At 36.7% G+C, this 21,003-nt stretch overlaps 2 protein-coding genes across 7 annotated transcripts; both read right to left on the bottom strand.

Moving 5' to 3' along the window:
- Window positions 1-117: 117 nt before the first annotated feature.
- hoxd3a (homeobox D3a) lies at window positions 118-20,831 on the bottom strand. Of its 6 annotated transcripts, none has more exons than XM_084421100.1 (4): window positions 20,473-20,831; window positions 4,679-4,741; window positions 1,802-2,343; window positions 118-1,651 (listed from the first exon to the last, which is right to left on the bottom strand). In XM_084421100.1, exons 3-4 carry the CDS (start codon window positions 2,241-2,243, stop codon window positions 909-911), a joined length of 1,185 nt encoding a protein of 394 aa, XP_084277226.1. In that variant the 5' UTR covers window positions 2,244-2,343; window positions 4,679-4,741; window positions 20,473-20,831; the 3' UTR covers window positions 118-908. The 6 variants fall into 6 exon arrangements, with proteins under 6 accessions (XP_084277226.1, XP_084277225.1, XP_084277229.1 ...); XM_084421099.1 differs by having other exon boundaries at window positions 1,802-2,346; XM_084421103.1 differs by lacking the exon at window positions 20,473-20,831 and adding an exon at window positions 17,717-17,894.
- hoxd4a (homeobox D4a) lies at window positions 12,161-13,605 on the bottom strand. The gene is made up of 2 exons (XM_084420846.1): window positions 13,197-13,605; window positions 12,161-12,810 (listed from the first exon to the last, which is right to left on the bottom strand). The coding sequence occupies exons 1-2, from the start codon at window positions 13,588-13,590 to the stop codon at window positions 12,509-12,511; spliced, it is 696 nt and encodes a 231-aa protein (XP_084276972.1). The 5' UTR covers window positions 13,591-13,605; the 3' UTR covers window positions 12,161-12,508.
- Window positions 20,832-21,003: the final 172 nt, after the last annotated feature.

Here is a 21,003-nt window from a genome sequence, read left to right on the forward strand (position 1 = left end):
ATGAAAATACATGTATGAATATATTGATGTAGCATTAGAAATTGCATTTGTTTAGCTTAAGCACTTTATTTACAAAATGTTTAACACAATAAAATATAACATTTCCATATCGCTACCATTTCATCATTTTATGCATGGACAGTGCAACTTACAAAATAACATTTATAATGGACGTGAGGGTGTGTCGTTACGTGCTGGTGTTTGTTAACCATGGCAATAATGAAAGATTGCCAAATTCCCAATGTAGCCTATAATAACAATAATTACAATTTCGAGATTCTTGTTAATTCTTCAGTTTCACAATATTTTATTACTGAATGAAGAAAGAAATACACCAGTCCCACATTGTATCACCTTGTTTTGCACCAGTTCAACGGCTTCTGCTCAAAATAAATTCTACAACTGTTATATAAATAATATACATGAGAAGATAAATAATGTGCATTACAAACGACAAATAATAAATATAATACTCAGTCAATATAAACGCTGGAGGGAAATAATAAATAACGGTATTTGTAATGGAGAAAACAGGAAGAACCCGTGAGAAGAACAAAGACGCAATGGTTCTTTTCCTCTACAAATCCCATCTCTATAAAGACGGATGCTTATACTGTCAAATCTACAGAACTTACCTTCAAGTAACACGTTATGGAAATTGCCCTCATTTTGCCAATACGGTTCTTCCAAGAACCAAACAACAAACAACCGCGTGTATCGTCAACAGTCAAGAGAAATGGACCACAGCTATTTTAAAAAATAATTACAATCATAGCAGTAATAGTCATATCAATAATAATAATAATAATAATAATACAGGATAATACGGTATGTTTCTCTCAGAGTGTAGTTTTATAAATTAGTTTAACTAGTGAGGTAATAAAAGAGCGACTTTGCGCTTGGGATCCTTACAGATGCGTGAGTTTGGGCGCATCGGGCAGCCTTCCCTGAGACGCGTGGTGAGAGCTGAGGTCTGTGTATGTGGGGTGCGGGTCACACGGTCCGTGGTGGTGGTTACCCGGAATCTGAGCGGCACAGCTGTAGTCCACACTAGCGGATGAGGGATGGGGAAGATGACCGAGGTTGAACATGGGGCCCGAAGCTGGCATTGAGTCAACGAAGTTTCCCCCGACGTACACAGGGCTACTTTGTAAATTCGCATTGGCAAAGCTGCCGTTGCCCTGCATGCTGTGGTGCTCGTACTCTGTTCCCGGGTACCTTTTCTGTTGCGGTAAGCAGCCGCCCAATGGCGCCGTGTAGGCTGCCAACCCGTACATGTTCTGTTGCGGTTTGGCGAATGACGGCGGAGATGGCGCGTCGTAGCTTAGGCTGTTTGGAAGCTGACCAGAATATCCAATGTGATTCGAGCCACTTAACGGCGGGCTTCTGTCCGGAGAGTGTCCTAAGGGAGAATGCATTATGCCTTTAGATTTCTGATCTTTTTTGTACTTCATCCGCCTGTTTTGAAACCAGATCTTAATTTGGCGCTCGGTGAGATTGAGCAGATTGGCCATCTCCACTCTTCTGGGACGGCACAGGTAGCGATTGAAATGAAACTCCTTCTCCAGTTCAACTAGTTGGGCGCTGGTGTAGGCAGTGCGCACTCGCTTCGAGGCAGGACCTGGTGGACTCTTGTCATCGCAGGGTTCTCCTGAACACAGAGAGCAGAAATGTGCAATGGATTAATTGTGTTACATCACTTAAAGGCCAGAGAAAGACAAACAAAAAGAACTAGGTCATAATGATAATAGCTGTCTGCAAGTGTAGTTCTGGGTAGATTTCGGGTTGGCCACACACATACCTGTGGATGGGCAGTTGGTGCTTTTCTGCTTCGCGTTTTGGCGGGACTCTTTCATCCATGGGAAAATCTGCTTGGTGATGACTGGGGTGGCAGTGCTGGAACCAGTGGAGCTGGGAGATTTCTTTTTTTGTGTAGAGTTGGTGTTTGGACTGGGTGAGCTGGCTGCTAAAGGGGCGGCCTGCTGTTGCTCGCTGATACTCTCTGGCTGGCTGTTGCCCTGGCTGGCACTTGGTCGCATACAACTTCCATTGATGTCTCCATTTTTATGTGCTGGTGGCCGGACTGATGTGGTTTGAATGGGGCAGATTGGATTTTGATAGTCATTTTCTATGCTGGGGGATGAGAAGCCTTGGTGTGTAGAACCATATGAATAGGAGTCAGATTTAGGGTACGAATATCCTCCGAAAAGTCCAGCATTGTCATAATATGTGGCTTTCTGCATTGTGAAGGTTCAAACTAAGAGAGCCTGTGAACTCCTGTCCAGTTGCATGGACTTGTCACTCACGTGATTGGAGCTTCCCACAGATTGTCTGTCCTTTGACCTGCTGAGAAAGAAAATGAATCAATTTTAGCAAAAGATTTTGCGATTTTAACTTGAAACAATTGTTGGTGTGAGATTCCAAACACTTAAAAACATCCATATTTGCATTTACAGATTTACATTCCCTTTCAAGTCTAAACATCATGTAGGCAAACAAGACCCCACTGCAAATGGAAACAGCCGTACCATTTTCACTTTTTAAATAAATTTCTCCAAACTCTTCAATTTCTGGTGTCAGATGTCAAGCAATATTCCCTATTCCTCCTGACTTTGTAGATTTCATAAATGTGATAGTTTTTTCTTAATGCACTTAATGCAAAAGGCGGCAAGCCAAAGTTATGAGGGGATGTATTCATTCTATGTGGCTTCCTTAGCTGGAGTATTAAACTTAACATTAGTTTCTTATTGTCATCTTGTGAAAGTGCCTTTAGTAAAATCTTGTTGCTCTACAGAAAAATGGTCTCCGGCCTCTTTGCAAATCAGGTTGGAAAAAGGCCACATTGTACATAGTTTTGCACCATTATTATTTTTAATTTTTTTTGTTGAATGTTTTAGAATGTTTAAAACATGAACAAATCACCATTCACCACATCTAAACAGTAATAGATCTCATGTTGTGATCAGCCATTTTTCGCAAGGCCTCTCTCTCTCTCTTTCTCTCTCTCTCTCTCTCTCTCTGTTTTTTTTTTCTTCTTGACAAGCCAAACCCCTTCATCTTTTCACTTTCAGAACTCTAGGCAAGAATGACACAAGACGGTTAAAGTTTAACTTATGCTAAAAGTTCCCCATTGAGTGAAACGAGACGGCAGCAGAAGGAGAATCAGCATTTCTCTTCAAACAATATCCCATTCTTTCCCGACTCGTTGCTCAGAACTAGACATTTTGGGGGGTCGTTCAATAGAATAGAACATAAAACATTCTATATTAAATCTATTCGTATATTTTAAAGAAATATCTACTCGTAACATAACGGGGAGAAACGAGACGTTGTTTGTCCTGGAATTGTACATCTTTAACGTAGTTTTAAACCACTTATAGTTTGATCGGTTCACTTTAATAAAGTTAATCGATTGATTTTTGCTAAGTTTGATATAACTGGTCTGTTCCTTGCTCTTGTTTGTGAACATTATACGAAAATACAATCTTCATAAAGAAAATGCATAAAAATCCGAGATATAGATTATAAGAACGCAAATACGAAAGATCTAGTCTATTTAGTCATTTCTATAATATCGTAACTGATACATGTAAACAATGTATAATGTTTAGTTTATTATATTGGTTTATTGTAAAGATTTTGGAACACTCTGTAATACCGCTATTAAATTGCTACTTAATCTGTATCATGTCACGTAGCTTCGATGTTAGGCTTGTTTCCCACCGATTGTAACATCAGGGGCATTACGAAGAATGCGAATGTAGCAAATGTTGGTAGCAAAGTCCTTCCACAAACTGAGAACCCAATGTGCAATACACCACACCATTCAGACTTTCTTTCTTTCTTTCTTTCTTTCTTTCTTTCTTTCTTTCTTTCTTTCTTTCTTTTTTTCTTTCTTTCAAGATAGGTTTTCGCCCAAGTGACTGTAGCTCGTGCTCAATACAGTAGTTATTAGACGGCCTGAAGCTCCGCACGATACATATCAATGCACCTGTCATTGTAGAGCCCGACTAAATTTATGAGTGGTCATGCTAGAGCCGTAAATGCCTCACAGAGGGGCGAGAAGAAAAGCACTCCTCAAGAATTGGGACCATCAGAGGGGTAAAACTCTAAGCGTAGGAGGATGGCTGGGGGCAAGAATGTCCCGCTACAAGCAGAGCCCACAGCCCGCCAGTATAAATCCAGCTACTGCACTAATTCACACACTCTTGTCTTCAACCTTCTTTAACTACTTGTAATGGAACACACGTTTGACCAATTGCGCGGATAGCCGTGGATTTTAGTAAAGGATACTCTAAATTAAGAAGACAGTTCGGTTGGGAATATTTGTTTTGGGTTTTGCATGCATGCTTTTTTGTTTTGTTTATTTGATTTTTATTTATTTATTTATTTTCTATATCAACGAGATAGCATTGCTATTGCATGTTATACTTTGCTCTAGATGTAAGTGTAAACTTGAAATTGCATGGGACAATTGTTAAGTTTTATTGTTAATTTGTTGTCTAAGCTCAGAGCGACACGGGAATTTTAATTTAACTCGTATTCTGGCCCATAAGTTTTTATGGGCTGTGTTGCAAGCTATTAAATATAGAGTAACAAGACAGTGCACGGCAGGTTATGAGTAATATATACTATTGTTTCATTTCAGTGCAAACTTAAATATATAGACATCTCTTACCGCAGTCTGTGGTTTCCTCTCCCCTCCTTCTCCTCAAGCAATCTTCATAATTTATACGGCGACCTAAAGAATAAAAAAATATTTTAATTGTTGTTCTTTTTTTCCCCTTCCAACTCCCAGTTTAATAAATAAGGGCTGTTTTATATGCGTTATACTGCTGAGTATGTTACGTTTGCAAAATGACAGCTATGGTTGAGTCTTCCATTCTGAATGTGAATTCACGGCCATCAGCGATGATACCACAAATTTATAACATTTTTACATGATGTCCCATTTATTTAATGAACTAATTTATTTCCCCCCCAGAAGATTAGACTGGTTTTGAGAGAAGTCAAAGATGTAGCTGCATGAGAGAGAGAGAGAGAGAAGAAGAAGAAGAAGAAAAAAAAACCCGACATAAGCGATTTTACACAAAGAGATGCTGGCCAAAATATTTAGCACTCATAAGCCTTTTGGGTGACCTTTGGCTTCCTCTCCAATAACTCACTGATTAATGAACAACGGACGGAAGGGACTCAAGTCACAATGCAATCCACACCACACAACTTTTTCACCGGTGATTTTAAAACCAAGCGCGAGCCTGAAGACGAGATTTTAATCCTCATCCTACCAGACAGACGACCTGTTCTGTTTCACTCTGAAAATCCTTTCGAAAACATGAGACGAGGACAACACCTTTCGACTAGCCTGTGGGATTAATAATACTAGGCTATTACTATTATTCTTATTTGGCGATGGACCGCAACGTTGGCAAATGTAACTAAAACAAGAGAATGCATGTAGCCTGTATTTTAAACTGGTGTGTCACGTTCAAAGTCTTAATAGGATAAATGTAGCGAACAAGTCAGCCGAACAAGGTCTGCCTTTATCAGGCGAGCGTGTTTTCGCCCACGCACTCCCACGGTAAGTTTGGTACTCATAATAGAACAATAGGCGGTTAAAAATAATGGACTCTGGAAGTCGGTCTGTAAATATATACATGTATATATCTGCTACTAATTTGCATGCATCTCTTTGGTAGAAAAGTGTTTTATATGGCAACAATTTTAGGCCACGGTGAATTCTGTAATGGAAGTATAGTGTGCATTAATGCCAGCTTAGTGGGGGGAAAAATCCAGAATCATCTCACAAATCAAATAGAATAGAAAACATATACGTTTGTGATTGAGCCTCAACGTATTGGTAAGATATTGCAAAAAGAAGAAGAATGCAAGAATGTTTTGTGAAATGCATATGAAACAAAACCTATTTATAAATAGGCTAATCAAAAGCGCTTGTCTGAAAATCTGTTATTCATTTGTAATCACCATTCCGTAAATAGAGCAAACTTAAAAAAATAATCAACTTTACATCTTAATTCATTATTTCATATTCAATGATTTTTTGCTTTTATATTGCATGCGAAATATGGTTTCCATTCAAAATGCATGTAATGTTAGAGTGTTTGAATCCAAAGATTTTGGTATAAATTACAATCTAAATCAGAGAGAATGATTTAAATGTATGGAAACATGGATGTTTAAAAAAATACCCTAACCCACATATGTCATGTCTAAAATCGCATTGACTATAACACAAATTAAAGTGATTAACGATCTCACAATGTATGACACAGATGTTTTATGTGCATGGCTAACTCAGCTACCAGAATATGTAAAATGAAATAGCAACTAAAACTGTATGACTGAAATGACCTTACATGTAAAACCTCAAAAAAATAGACAAGGTTGCGCAAAGCTGAAAAACTAGTCTTGCAGTTTTACCTCTATGTCTTCAAATCGTACTTGCTTAGTTGGTAGGCGATGACATTAATAAAGATCAGCTGCTTTGAATGGAATAAATCATATTTTTACGCCGGCCTAATGTAAACCCACGCTTAAAGGTTACGTTTTGCCGTGCAATTGCTTACCTGTAATGCCAATTTATTATATAGCCGTGCTTCTTAGTCTCAATATCTCTCAGTACAGCTGCTCGGATATATCCTTCACCCTTTGTCTATAGACAGTACTGTCTTAAAACTGATCTCGCGCTTTTCCAGTCATTTCCATATACCAATGCAGACAGTATTCCCGAAAGAATGGGAGCCACTCACTCAGCTACCAATAAAAAGCCAAGAAGGTCTTCTTATTCCAAAACGAAATATTACTAGCAATCAACTTCCCATTGAAAAAAAAAAAAAAAAAAAAATTGAAGGTTTTACAGAGGCAGGCTCACCGAACGAGTCGACATTACTATATTTCGGAAACCTTATCATGACAAATAAAGGCGCTGCCTTAAAATACAAGCATATTTGTTCACGTGATCCGGATCGCAGATTGTCCTGATTGAGACTGCTACTCCAACCAGCTTCACCTCACAAATACATTTAAAAAAGCAAGAGCACTAACATTCCCTCCAGCCGCACATCATTGTACAATGATTTTGCACAAGATCTCAGCCACTGTATCGGAGTGTGTCATTGTAAGGCAAATGCTATCGCTGTTTATTATAGCCTTGCAACCCAGGCATAATAAAAAATAATAAAAACAAACGTTCAAATGAAGCACAAAATATTAGTTTTATCGTTACGTTGTCCTTATTTGAAAGACAAATTATTGGATAATCCGCGCAATCATTATATTATTCTTTTCACTCCATCGTGTCTTACTAAATATCTTAATTTTTCTTTATTTCTTTATTATTATTATTATTATTATTTAACGCAGTGTTATGGGCCTGTGGATCGGACAATCTTTGAAAGCAGCAACATTATGATTTTTTTTTCTTTTCTTTAAGATTATTAAATATGTAGTTGTTACTTTTTGCTCGCTGTTTTGAAAAGAAACCCGGCTTTAAGAAACCTCTGAAATATTGTTTGACTACTATGGTTTAGGCAATGACAGCTATGTATGACCTCGTCAGCCAGAGAGATTCATCAAAATCATCCCAAATTCTATATTGTTCTTCTCAAAAAGCAAGAGTGTCTATTGATCCCCATATGTGAGTATGACGTGTAAAACTAGGTATTTTCAATGTCTAGGTTTTTACTACACTCTTAGAAAATAAAGGTTCCAAATGGGTGTTTTAGCATCAATGTCATAGAAGAACCATTTTCGGTTCCCCAAATAACCTTTTAGTGATCGGTTCTTAAAATAAAATAAAACTTTTTTCCCCTTAGTGTGAAGAACATTCTAAAAATCTGAAGAACCCCTTTCCACTATTAAGAACCTTGAATGTTCCATGAATGTTATGGAGCCGTCGATACCAATAAAGAACCTTTATTTTTAAGAGTGTATAATTAATAATAATCCCGTCTAATTGTGCATTAAAATACATTTTTGTTTCATTGTGTTTTCTAATCGCCTCTAAAATACATTAAAACTCTCTCACCCTTTACTTTTTTTTCTTTTTTAACATAACATAATTTAAGCGGTTAAATGCAAGTCGGTTAGGTTATGTGTCGTCTGAGTCCGAATGCTTGCTTTATGGCTGTGCTGTGTGGATATGTACTGGATGAAAAGATGGAGATGAAACGATTGGGAAGGCGGCCGAGCGCAGGATTGTCCTGAGGAGAGGATGCGAGTCTTCTCCCCTTGCAGCATATGTTCACGGGCTAATAAAAGTGAAAGATTTACAGTCCACGCCCGGCCCCCAACAGCCTCTCACCCTTTCAGGAATTACTGAGCATGATTTACAACGATGCAGATCACCGTCATCCCTCTCCAACAGCTCCAAACACTTTGTGGATAGATCTACGATCACAATGCACCATTACTAAAAACGAGAGGAGTTTTGTCACCAATGAAATTGCAATTGGATGCATGCCTTTTTTTTAAAAAATAAAAAATTATTTGCTGTTTTGTTAATGTTTGTCAGGATGCAAAATCCACTTATTCAGGCAATTCTTCACGCCAATAACTATGTGATGATTTCCCAGATAGACTTCTACAATGAATTCAAGCTTGTGTCCTTTTTTATCAAACCACGTCTCCACACATGCTCACCACTAAATCGGTAAAGAACAGCATCTATGACGGATTATAAATCACTAAAAGGCCTTCGTTAAAGCCCTAAGCTAAACACTCTGGCACTGGACTTCACATTTTCATCGCTACACAGATGCATCAATATAACATTACTTAAGAAAATATTTACTAGCCTGCATTTAATGCTTCAAAAGTAAAAGTGTTGTTACTGAAGAGTTTTTATTTTTTGACACTGATTGTGCTCCATGCTGAAGCTATTTATAAAATTGTTTAAAAAAATCACAATGAGCCTGAAGTTGTTTCAGTCAGTCCGCGAGGAAGACTGAATCAAAGGACACCATTTATCAAAATTCTGACAGATATGTTTATTCGATGTCTTACAGCAAATATTAATCTTAAATGTTTACCTACCGATCTTCCATTGGCTGAAAAGCTGTGCGAATGTGCAGGTTGCGGTGGTGTGAGATACAGGACCGTTTGGATATTATTTTCTTGGATCTCTTCAGTTTTCAAGTCTGATAGAGTCCTCGCGATTAATGACGACGCCGTGTTTCTAGGGGACGTGCTGCATTAATTATTTAGACAATCACGTGGTCAAACAAAAAAGATACAGAACGGAACCATACACCGAATTCTATCTTGGGATGTCGACAGCGCAGGTTGATTTATCTTAACGGTTTGTCTCGATGGGCGAAGACATTTTCACCGAACAGCTGGAAATCAAAAATGGCCGTTTGAGTTCGCATTGTGCGAGCGGCGGTATAGTCGGTGCAGAGTCATTGCAAATGGACCCGCGTATGGCTCCCATTTATTCTGTTCAGACATCCAGGTCAATACTCAGAATGCCTTGCGTACTGAAAGACAATGGAGAGATCCCCTGAGTTTTCACAAGGGTTCAAAGGCTTTTTAAACAAATTATATATATATATATATATATATATATATATATATATATATATAGCCTATATATATATATATATATATAGCCTATATATATGTATGACACATCTAATATGATTGTTTGTTAATGTTTTGGCTATTCAAGCTGCAATAAACTTTACATTTTGTCCTAGATGAGTGTTGGTGGTATTATAATCTCTCTGTCTCTCTCTCTCTCTCTCTCTCTCTCTCTCTCTCTCTCTCTCTCTCTCTCTCTCTCTGATTCAAGTGTCTTTTCATTGACAATGCATTGGTAATTTATAAATTACATTGCACACACACACACACACACACACACACACACCTTTACTCACATTAAAAAAAAAATAATAATAAAAAAAAAACGTTTATAAAATAATAGCAAATATTCTCTCTTGCGAGCGCAACCTCTCTGCACCACACACACACACACACACTCACAAACAAACGTTTCCATGTTTTATAGGGGTCATTTCCATACAAACCGTATATTCTGTACCTAACCCTACCCCTAAACCTACCCATCACACAAAACTTTCTGCATTTTTTTCATTTTCACACAGTATGATTTATAATCTGGTTCCTTATGGGGAGCAAAATTTTCCCCACAAGGTCAAAAATGAATGGTATTACTATCTTTGTGGGACATTTGGTACCCACAACGTAGGGTATACCAGGCCACACACACACACACTAAAAGATCAAAATGGGAACATTGCATAGACTTATTTTATTTTTTACATACAACTAAGTTTTAAAGCCTAATCATAACCCACGAACTTCATTTACTTTACTATTTTACTGTTTCAAATGAGGACATCCCCAAAAGGAGGCTTTGGGAGATTTTGTCAGGTTTAGCTCACTTCTGGCTACAAATGTATCCTCAAATATATAGATACACGACAGTATAGCTAAACGCACGCACACACCAAGCACACACAATTTCGGTGCTGATGGACAACGCTGAGAACAAAAAAGAAATTTGATTAATATTTAAAAGATATAACTTTTAACTGCTGTTATGTAAAAACAACCATAGTATTGCTTGCTCATAATTCTCTCTTTAAAGAGCAGAGGAACCTCTATGCCTACATGAACGGTTTATCAATAAAGCTTTGACATGATATATTTCGCTTAATGAAGCAAAACATATGGTGGTTTATTTATGATTTGTAGTTTTACCTTGATCGCAATCAATGTAACATACCACGTTGTTAGGTGCAGCATAGCCCTTTTTTAATGTGTAGGTTTATGCAGAATCTGATAACAAATTCGAAAAAGTTATACGCGGTGTGGCAAATAATCACCGTTTAAAAAGCAAATGTTACTACAGAACACACACAATTTTTTTGTTTTTTTGGTTTTTGGTGCATCTGTGTGCAAAAAGCGTCTGAGAGAAGCGGCTGAAGGTCCATCAGGTCACGGGTGTAGAGGTCAGTGCTCGCGGCTCAAAAGCGTCTAATGCAACAGAAACTCTGTCCTCTGGATGAACCTGCCCGCAAGGCTTTTGTTGAACTTCTGTAAAAATACCTTTTCATGCTCACAACGTGAAGGCTTCAGTGTGAAGACTCCTTCGAAATGCATGTATGGCTCGTGTTTTTGTTTAAGGAGACAAAGACACCACAAAGATAGCAGAGCGTCTGAGTTTAATCACTGTTGGAAAGCCATTTCCAGATTCGACACCAATCCCTTTTAAAAAAATAAAAATAACAGTGTGTATGAAAGTGCTTGATAAAACGTGTTGGTCCTATCTCATGAGTTTCTAGATTCAACACAATACGACGCAGTTTGAGTGAAACCTCTCTGCATAATATTTATTTAATTACTGCAAAATATGCCTGTAGAAAATATGCACAATATACAGAAATATATACACATATATAAGAACTTAAAAACTGAATTCGATAGCTAATTATGGAACGGATAAGTACGTTCTCATAGAACATAAAGCTTTTAACATTATATTTAATAAATAGAAAGTTCAAACATCTTGAGGGCTAAACGTGTCTAAAATGGAAAATAAAAAGCGGCTTTTCAAGACTTTCAGGTAATATTCGGAAGACAGATAGGCTATACTGTTCTTTAATGTTGTTTACAAAGATGTCGGGCGGGATTTATAGTGAAGTAAGGCATGGGATATTCGTTTTTTTCTTGATTAAATATGTCATTTTTAAAAGCTGCAATAAACAATTGTAAAACACCTATAACGAAATTCTTAAAAATCACGAACAAGTTAAAAATTACTTGACTGAAATAGTCTTTTAGAAAGTAAACCTTTAAAAAGGCGCGCACAGTTCACGCGAGGTTCAGAATGAAATTTCTTCAGTTTTTCAGTCTACAAATAAATAATTTCTCAGGCAACGATTTTTTTCGTATTATTAACTAATTTTATTTAGTTTTTATTACTTGCACCCAGTTGACTCAAGTACAAAAAAAAAAAATTTATAAATTATTATTCGCTGGACATTTCCTTGCTTGAGTTCTCTTTAATGATTAAGTTAAGATAAATTGACGCACCATAGGCGTAAACTTGCCACAATGAGTTTAAAAAGAGGAAAGGGGTGATTAAAATACAGAGTTTTTTTTTTTTTTTTTTTTTAATTGTGAATAGTGTCACTAAAAAGATCCATGCTCTTCGAAAAATTTGGCAAGTTTGTGTAAAATAGCGTGAGCTTTCTGACGTTTTACTGTACCTCGTTGTGGCATGTGAACCTCATATCCTCATATCCTCTTTGCTTCAGTTACAAACGGTTACAATACTGGAAATTGAAATATTTAACGCATAGCAGTTTTCACGCTGCATTTAGTCGTAGTGTGTGCTTCTTCTCAGTTTTTGGCACTTGTACCCAACATGTCATGATTTGCTACCATGCAATGTCAAATAAAGCATTGTCTATTACATACAGTTCATCTGTACATCTGGAGGGAGGGAGAAAGAGATATCCACTTATAAAGTTGTGATCTCTGTCTGGTTGTCCTTCTGAGCGTGTTGTGCATGCTGATTCCCAACTGACGCCGATCTTCCTTTCGTGTTAGGGAGTTTGTGGTCCTTTTTCCATTTCATTCTTCTGTTCTGAAACCAGATTTTAATCTGTCGTTCAGAGAGACAGAGGGTGTGCGCGATCTCTATGCGACGCCGTCTTGTTAGATACCTGTTAAAATGAAACTCCTTCTCTAGTTCGAGAACTTGCTGTCTTGTGTAGGCTGTCCGAGAACGTTTGGGTTCAGGTCCTGTGTAATCCGGGTTGACTGAGAAAGACAAAAACACACTTCTGTTAGAAAAAAAAGAACCCAACTATCAACAAAAAAATTTGAACACTCATTTGAACTTTTGCAAAATAAAAACAATGCCCGCTCGTTTGAATTTGATCGAACAAATACTCAGAACTCGTCTAATTTTAGTTTAGGTGAATTAATCAAAGTTTATCATTACTAAATGATTCAGTTCAAAGCTTTGGGCCAAGTGGACTGCAGTAGTGGCCAACACAGCTAGCGGCCTATTTCCTAAGCAATAAAAATTTATGGCTGGTGTAATTGGCGGCCCCTTCAGAGGAACCCATAAATATTTCACTGAATGGTTTTAACTGTGGCTAAAACAGCAGAACAGGACTGGCCTACAAGAGAGTGAATCTTACCCGTAGTAACGTGTACTTTCTTCATCCATGGGTAAACTACAGCAGGCTGCTTGGCTGGTATCCCGTTCTGGCTCTTTGTGTTTTGCGGATGTCCGGATATTTGGACCGCGGGACACTGTTCAGTCTGTGCGGGGAAAGGGCTGTGTTGGCCGGCTTGATCCTGCGCTTGACCCCGCGGCTGAACCGATGAGCCCTGGACAGTGTTGCAACTGTAAGGCTGCTCAGAGTAGTTTGACCGTGAATAGAGTCCGGGATGCTGGAAACCAGTGTCCTGCGACGGACTGTAGTAGCCCGGGCTCTCTTCAGGTATATAGCTGGTCTGAGAATATTCCTCACAAGGAGGAAATTTTGGATCCACATACTTGGAGTTCACCATGTACGAACTCATGGCCATTAATTTCTGAAGGTAGGAAATACTAATTTTTCTCGAGTTGTCTTTTTTTCCTCCCTCCATAAAGCCCTCCTACTTGCTGTCAACTGAATAAAGTTAGGCTACCATGTGACCAGCTTGGCCAATCGAGGTGGAGGGACTTCATCAACAGAGAAGAAGCTGTGCACACCTAGTAGTGAATTTCACAAACTTCACATTATCTCTCAATTAGGATGGTGATAATATAATATAAAATTTAGTTGATGAAATACCCGGTCTGTGTAAGAAGAGGAAAAAAAATCTGTTTTGAGACCATGTGGGCATGTACATCATCACATGGGAGGATCCCACACTCTTACAAATAAAGGTTCTTTATTGACATCGATGGTTCCATGAAGAACCTTCAGCATCCATAGAATCTTCACATTCAACAAACGGTTCTTTATAGTGGAAAAAGATTCTTTACACTATTAGAATGATCTTCACACTAAGAAAAAAAAAAATTATTTTAAGAACTGTTCACTGAAAGGTTCTTCTATAAGTGCAAAAAAAAAAAAAAGTATATAAATATAAAGCATGTATTTGCATCGCATTTATGTGCATGAAGCCCAATTGGTAAATTAATATTCAACTAAGCTAAATCAAACTCGACCCAAGTGGTAAAAAACAAAACAAGACAAAAGATAAAAAACGGTCCAAGGCACAAAAAGAGTCACATAAAGCCAGCAGACAATTGCTGGAGAGCGTCTTTGTCATGTAGAGGTCACTCAGAAGTTACTGGAGTCTCATCATTCCAGCGCTTCTCATCCTTTCAGCTCGCTGTATAGCGCACCCTGGTTCGCCATCAATGCGCGTGCCAATCAATAATCAAACACCACAGAACAGACAATAACCGCTTGCCAGTTCTTAAGGTAAGACCAGGGGCATAGTACATGGATGTGCAAAGTTTGTTAACATCCATACAAAATATTGCTAATATTATTTAGTGCTCTCTGTCTTATAAGAGGGGCGATTTTATTGCACAAAATTTCAATAAAAGTATTCGTCAACACTATTTTACAGTGTTCCTGTTACACATTTTGCATGTAGTAACTATAGTAATTACAGTCAATTAGTTATGTGCAACTAACCCTAAATCAAATCTTAAACCTAACCCTAATTGTATATTAAGTACACGTTAATCACTATTACTTAGTACTTCACTGTATAATTACTGTATAAAACACTGTAATAAGGACGCCTTAAAATAAAGTGTAACCAAATATTCTATTATATTCATATGCACACATTTAGTAAGATTCAAGCGCTGTATAAATTGTTAAAGAGACTTGTTTCAGGTAGAAGTGCAGCATGATCAAAGCTTTCACGAGTTCAACCACATAATCATATTATGTAATTATATGCGTCTCATTTGATGTTCTTCGTTGTACGAAAGTGGTTCTTCGCTGCCAGCTGCCATTTTCCAAAGCACACTGCATAGGCTATATTGCCCCGTACATTAGATGGCAAAAGCATTCAGTGGTCGAACACTCAAATAAGACCAAGTTTTATTCGAAGTTCTTGCATCGACCATATACTCCCCTAGAACCGAATCTGTGACTGTCATTCTTTCACACAAATTCGGTTCTACAGGGTATATATAGACAACGACATGTATTCGCTCAACAAATAAAATGTCTTAGAAAAAATATTCTAACTCAAACATCAAGTGTTGCGAGTGTTTCTTCAAGATTTGCCTTGATTAAAAAAAAGAAAAAAAAGAAAGAAAGTTCCGTACCTTTTCAATTCTCTTTTATTAATGTTTAACAGGGAGCAAAAATGTTAAGATAGAGGCCCGCAGCTCCATTTCCAGACCTCGTGTAGCCTAATGCGTTCATATTTTTAAAGTTAACTAATCTAATTCAATTACTAATTATTTAATTCTGTATCTCTAACAACACCCTATACAATTGAACGGAATATTCCTCCAGATCCAGGTACGGGATTGAGGGCTTTAGTGCCAGATGCTGTCATTGATCAGGTATAGCCTTAAAACTGTGTGCTGCACGTGAAGAAGCATATAAAGGAAGGCTAAAGGTCGAGAGGTCAAGCAGAATCATTTACAACACACATCAAAAAGTTTCATTATTTTTGGTAAGACGACAGCGGTAGCGGAAAAAGAAGAAAAGTTCATGGATAATAGCCTACATGACCTTCTCAGATAAGCAGCTCCTGTGGTCATTCCCACCCGGTCACCAGAGCCAACATATAATAAACCTGGGATTCGTTTAAAAATTAAGAATCAAGAACGCTCAACATTTTCCCGCTTATGAATTGAATAATTATCTATTTTTATTCTTACTTCTAAATTTAACAGCGACGTTAACTTCGAGGTTTTTTTTCATATAGGAATTTACCATCATTTCCTTAAAACAAGCAGATTAAAAGTCTTATGAATTTGCATTGATTTATTTGATTAGCTGTCTGTTCATTTTGATATAATATTATGGATTGTGATTTTAGAACTTACAGATGATTATAGCATTTTAGAACAAAATAATAGTCTAGTGCTTTAAAAGAGATGAAATTCTTTCTACTTTTTAGCAGGCAATTCATGCGTGATATTAGCTATTTAATATATGAATTAATTTTTGTATGTATTTATATTTACCAAGCATAAAGTCAATGTGCGTTTTAATACGTGTTTTTAATTTATGTTTGTTAGACAGTGTGACCCGTGTTTCACCTTGCTTTGCGACTCGTTCAGGCGGGTCAAAGCCGAGTTACTGATGAACAACTGAGTCACATCTGATTTTAAATGAAAATATCTCCATTTGTATATATATATATATATATATATATATATATATAATTCGCATGCATTCACATAGGGGTTTCCATGATATAAACCGTTTAAAATAATTACTTCCCCCATGCGACTTTAACCAAGTTGAAGATTTATTTTTGTAAGCAGATGTGTGGATTGAGACGGTCTTTCTCTATTAAAAGACATTTTTGCAATGAGTGAAAATATGAAAAAAATAATAATAATAATTTCAACTCACACGGGAATTAGCCACAGTTTCGCTATCAACGAATGAAATATGTCATTTCAAACCTTTTAATACAAAATATCTTGATTATTGGTCATAGAATACATATAGGCTTATATTTTGAACTTCATATGCTATTAGACTGAAGTTTCATTTAAAATGATTTAATATCATTTCGTTGTTTCACTGACATTGTATGGTTGGAAAGCAGTGACGAAATTATGTATTTTATATTTTCTAACATTCACATTAAATTGCGCTTCTCTGCACTTCTGAATTCAGATAATTTAATTGAACAGGACTTTCGATCTTTTTTTTCTGACCAGCCACTGTATCAGAGACGAAAATTAATGTAAAGTATAAATGGTAGGGTCAAAATGAGAGTTTCTTTGCTTGGGGGCGCTAGAGAGCTTGTCAATAAAACCCAGAAACCCTGCTTATTATAGAGTTCACTTACAAGTCACGAAAGCGCGTGCATCGAATAACTGATCTCTATTAAAATGAATGGTACACTATCTAATAACAACAGACCGAGATACATAACAGGTGCAAATAAGTAAAAAATGAATTGCCAATTCAAAGCAAATAAATAAATAAATAATAATAATAATAATAATAATTTCGACATAAATATGTAGTAATCAAAAGACAACTCTCAATTTAGACCAATGTATATTTCACACATTTAATAAGCAGTTTATTTTACTTTCTCCTTATTAACAAATAATGAAAAAGAAAAGCAATTCATAAAAAAAAATGCTGATGCCCTCGTATAAAAAATGTAAATAAATAACAATAGTAATAGTAGTAGTAGTAGTAGTAGTAGTAGTAATAATTTAATTCATACAAGCTAAGCCCTGAAAAGTAATCTTTTATAACGTGGCGCCACATTTGCACCAAAGCCGGACTACTGCATAACATTTACGTCACCTTCATCACAGCCTATTTTTTCTCTAGTTATCCAACCAACCCAAAACTGTGCACAACAACACAAGAGGGGTTCACAGAAACAGATCAGAGCAGGTTTGGTGGATATGAGACTACAGTAGGCTAAACATCATGGCACAATCCAACACGCGCAAGTTCAGCGACGCGTACACTGAAGAACACAAGCTTACCTCGAGAAGAAGGCGCGTCGCGTAAAGCGCATATATCCATGATCAGAACTCGCGTGGAGACTCTTTCCTCTGCAGCGACACTGGGATCTTTTCCAAACCGTCTGAGCGACCTTTCTAATATACAATGTGAATTATATTTTGGCTTGTCAACTCCCTGGCCATAAAACAAAGTTTAATGGCATCACGTGCTTCCCCACAGCCATTCATGACAGCGCGCGGGTGCCATAAATAATCCTGAAAGTTGCACTTATTCAATAATGGCGATTACTCTGATCTCAGGAGGAAATAAAGACACGGGGTTCAATTCACATTCACTGCACTCACACACAGAGTTTATTTCTTGTAGTAGGCTATAGTAGACTAATGTCTGCTGTATGTTCTTTTGTAGTATTTAAAGAATAATAGAGTTATTTGGTGTAGCGCATTCTTGTGTTACTTCAGTTTGCTCGTTATTTTGCCAGAGTTCAGGACAAATGAGGTGTTTGTGAAATCTCTGACGTGTGAACTAATGGAAATATTTTTCTGACTGTACATTTTTGAGAGGAAATAAAATAGCGCCATATGGCGGGTTGTCGATTTCTGTGAAGTCACAAATGGCCATTGGGAAAGTTTCAGCAAATAATATTATAACATTTACTGAGAAATGTTCTCACCTCTGTTTTTTTTTTTTTTTTTTACGGGATTAAACATTCAATTCGATATTCACCTAAATACATTACATTTTAGTCAATTAACAGTTAAATATATTTAATATGTTATTTAAGTGCATGAAATGTACAGGCATTCACTGTGAGTGTTTCGGGACTTCAAACTCTAAGTCTACGATCACCGATATTTTTTATATTTTTGATCATCATATGATCTATTAAAACGTAAAACAACTTCATGTCAACACTGAAATGCGTGCATGTGAAAATGATTACAATTATAATCAATAATTGAATACAATATTTATAATATAAATATAATAATTCCAACTGTAGCCTACTCACACAGTTTCTTTTTATTTCGTTCTAAAAACAACAACATTTCTATCAGTTAATAAAGGAACTGTGTGACTTGTGTCACATGACTGCGACAACCAATCACAGTCACAGGAAATGAGCTCAAGGACAAAGATGCAGATAGCGGACAAGCAAGTGCCCGAGTGTTAGACAACAGCGCCGCCTGCCGACCGAAGCAGACACTGCATAGGTGATCGGGCTTTCTTTTTTCTTTCTTTTTGCACAACTGCTCATACAGAAATAGAGAACAACTGAACAACTATTAGAAGTTTTTATTTTATTTTATTTTTATTTTATTTTATTTTTTAGATATAGACTACACTTTAACACATCAGTGTTCAAATAATGCATGAATAAATAATAAAAATGTATTACTGCCATATTTTACAGAGCATATTTATTATTTAATATTTAGACAATAGGCATGTTTAATATAATGTGATTTGGGTTTTAATCCTAACTCTAACACTTTAAATGCTAAATTAGCGAAAATATCCTAGTTTAAGTGCAATGCAGATCTCGTGGTTATACATTCATGGAGAATTCTAGACTATATAAATTGCATTTTTGTCTGCATTTCAAGTTTGTATTGCAGTATATAGATATATTGTTCAGAAGTAAGTGAACTGAATGTGAAGCTCGTTGCATGAACTCGTTCAGGCTCCTCTAACGCTATCTGTTTTGCCGCATTGCAGTGAGGTTGTAAATACCTCTGCCTGTCAGCTGACTGTGAAATACTGTCTTTGTCCCGCACAGCCTGTCTCTCCCTTCCCAAAAAACTGCGCCATTCTCACCATTAAGGGAGGCATACATTAAAACGCACAACTCCACCGTCCGCCACAGGTTTCCAAACTTTCTAAATCATTATTTTATATTGTGGATCTTTATTTCCATGCACAGATTAATTTTATATAAAATAATGACGCATGAATATATAATAATCATTATTTGTATGCTCAAATTAATTGTAGGTAAAATAATAACGTCTGAATATGTATTAAGAATGGCTGTGAAACATTATTTTTATGCACAGATTAAAGATTTCTATATAGATAGGCTATCTTTAATCTGTGCATTAAAATAATGTTTCACAGCCATTCAACTCAGACTTCATTATTTTATATATAATTAATATGTGGATAAATGTGACACTGGCGAAATAGCCTAAGTTAATAGCCTTAATTTAAATTAAAAAATCACGAAAAGGGTCTGTCATAAAATGTATGTTAACTAGGCTACTTGTAAATCCACGAATCTGCTTGCAATAATCACACAAGTAACTGCTGAACAGTCATCATTTGAAGGTTTGCATTACTTTTTTATTTCCGTAAAATATTATTATTATTTTATTTTTTTAAGATTTGCTGCTGGTTTATTTGAACGACAACAATACTTCAACTATTGCTGATAATAATGCTAATAATATCAGTTATTGGGAAGTATTTATTCGTAAAGATACATGTTTTTCACATTCAGATCAAATCAAACATGAGTAAAATCACATTTTAAGATCTAATAAAGAAAGGTCATCAGCATTTAAAGAACACAATAAATACAGCACTCTTCTAGCTTTTAGTGCAATCCAAAATTAACTAATTGAGTTATCTGCAAAGAAATACTGCAAAAACAGTAAGATTGTTTTTAATAAGATAGCTAATGCTGCCGTCACAATCTGAAATTATAATAGCAAATCAGAAACCTGTATCTTCTGACTGACACGATAGCATGTTCAATCTTGAAATATAAACTTACCCAACAAAGCCCTATAATCCATGTTTTCGTCCTGCGTTGCTGCTGAATATTGCGAAGCTGGTTTGAGATCAGTCGTCCAGTAGCCTACTGTATTGTTGCACTGTTTAGAAATGCAACTCTTGTAGCAGCCGTCTAGCTTCTGATCTGACAACAGCCTACGCAATCGGCCTCGAGTTTGTCTTCTCGATCTCTAACACAGATAGACATGCACGAAAAAAAAAAAAAAAAAAAAAAAGAGAGAGAGAGAAATTATATGATAACACTCTGTATTTTGGATTTGTAGCGTTTAAGCCACAGAATGCAGTGGGAAAATCGCTTGGGAAATCATGAAAAGGGGTCACGAAGACGTTTGCGTCCTGCACATGACCAGTGGCATCCAATGACCGTCGAAACAGGCTCATAAAAAGATCTATTGCAAAGCTGTAAATTGTCTTCTAACAAAAAGGAATCTGGCCTGCCGCAAAGCCTATAGTTTTTTGCACATAATGACTGAGCCAGCTGCACTTCCTCAGCAAAGAAAATACAGTCACA

Source organism: Rutilus rutilus (assembly GCF_951802725.1).
Source record: "Rutilus rutilus genome assembly, chromosome: 10".
Lineage (NCBI taxonomy): Eukaryota > Metazoa > Chordata > Actinopteri > Cypriniformes > Leuciscidae > Rutilus > Rutilus rutilus.

What these genes read in the sequence shown, in the direction of transcription:
- hoxd3a (XM_084421100.1), bottom strand. Translation starts at nt 2,243, where the DNA reads ATGCAGAAAGCCACATATTATGACAATGCTGGACTTTTCGGAGGATAT. An exon ending in CACCAACTGCCCATCCACAG is followed by an intron (nt 1,652 to 1,801) that starts GTATGTGTGTGG and finishes CTCTGTGTTCAG; the next exon opens with GAGAACCCTGCGATGACAAG.
- hoxd4a (XM_084420846.1), bottom strand. Translation starts at nt 13,590, where the DNA reads ATGGCCATGAGTTCGTACATGGTGAACTCCAAGTATGTGGATCCAAAA. An exon ending in GAAAGTACACGTTACTACGG is followed by an intron (nt 12,811 to 13,196) that starts GTAAGATTCACT and finishes TGTCTTTCTCAG; the next exon opens with TCAACCCGGATTACACAGGA.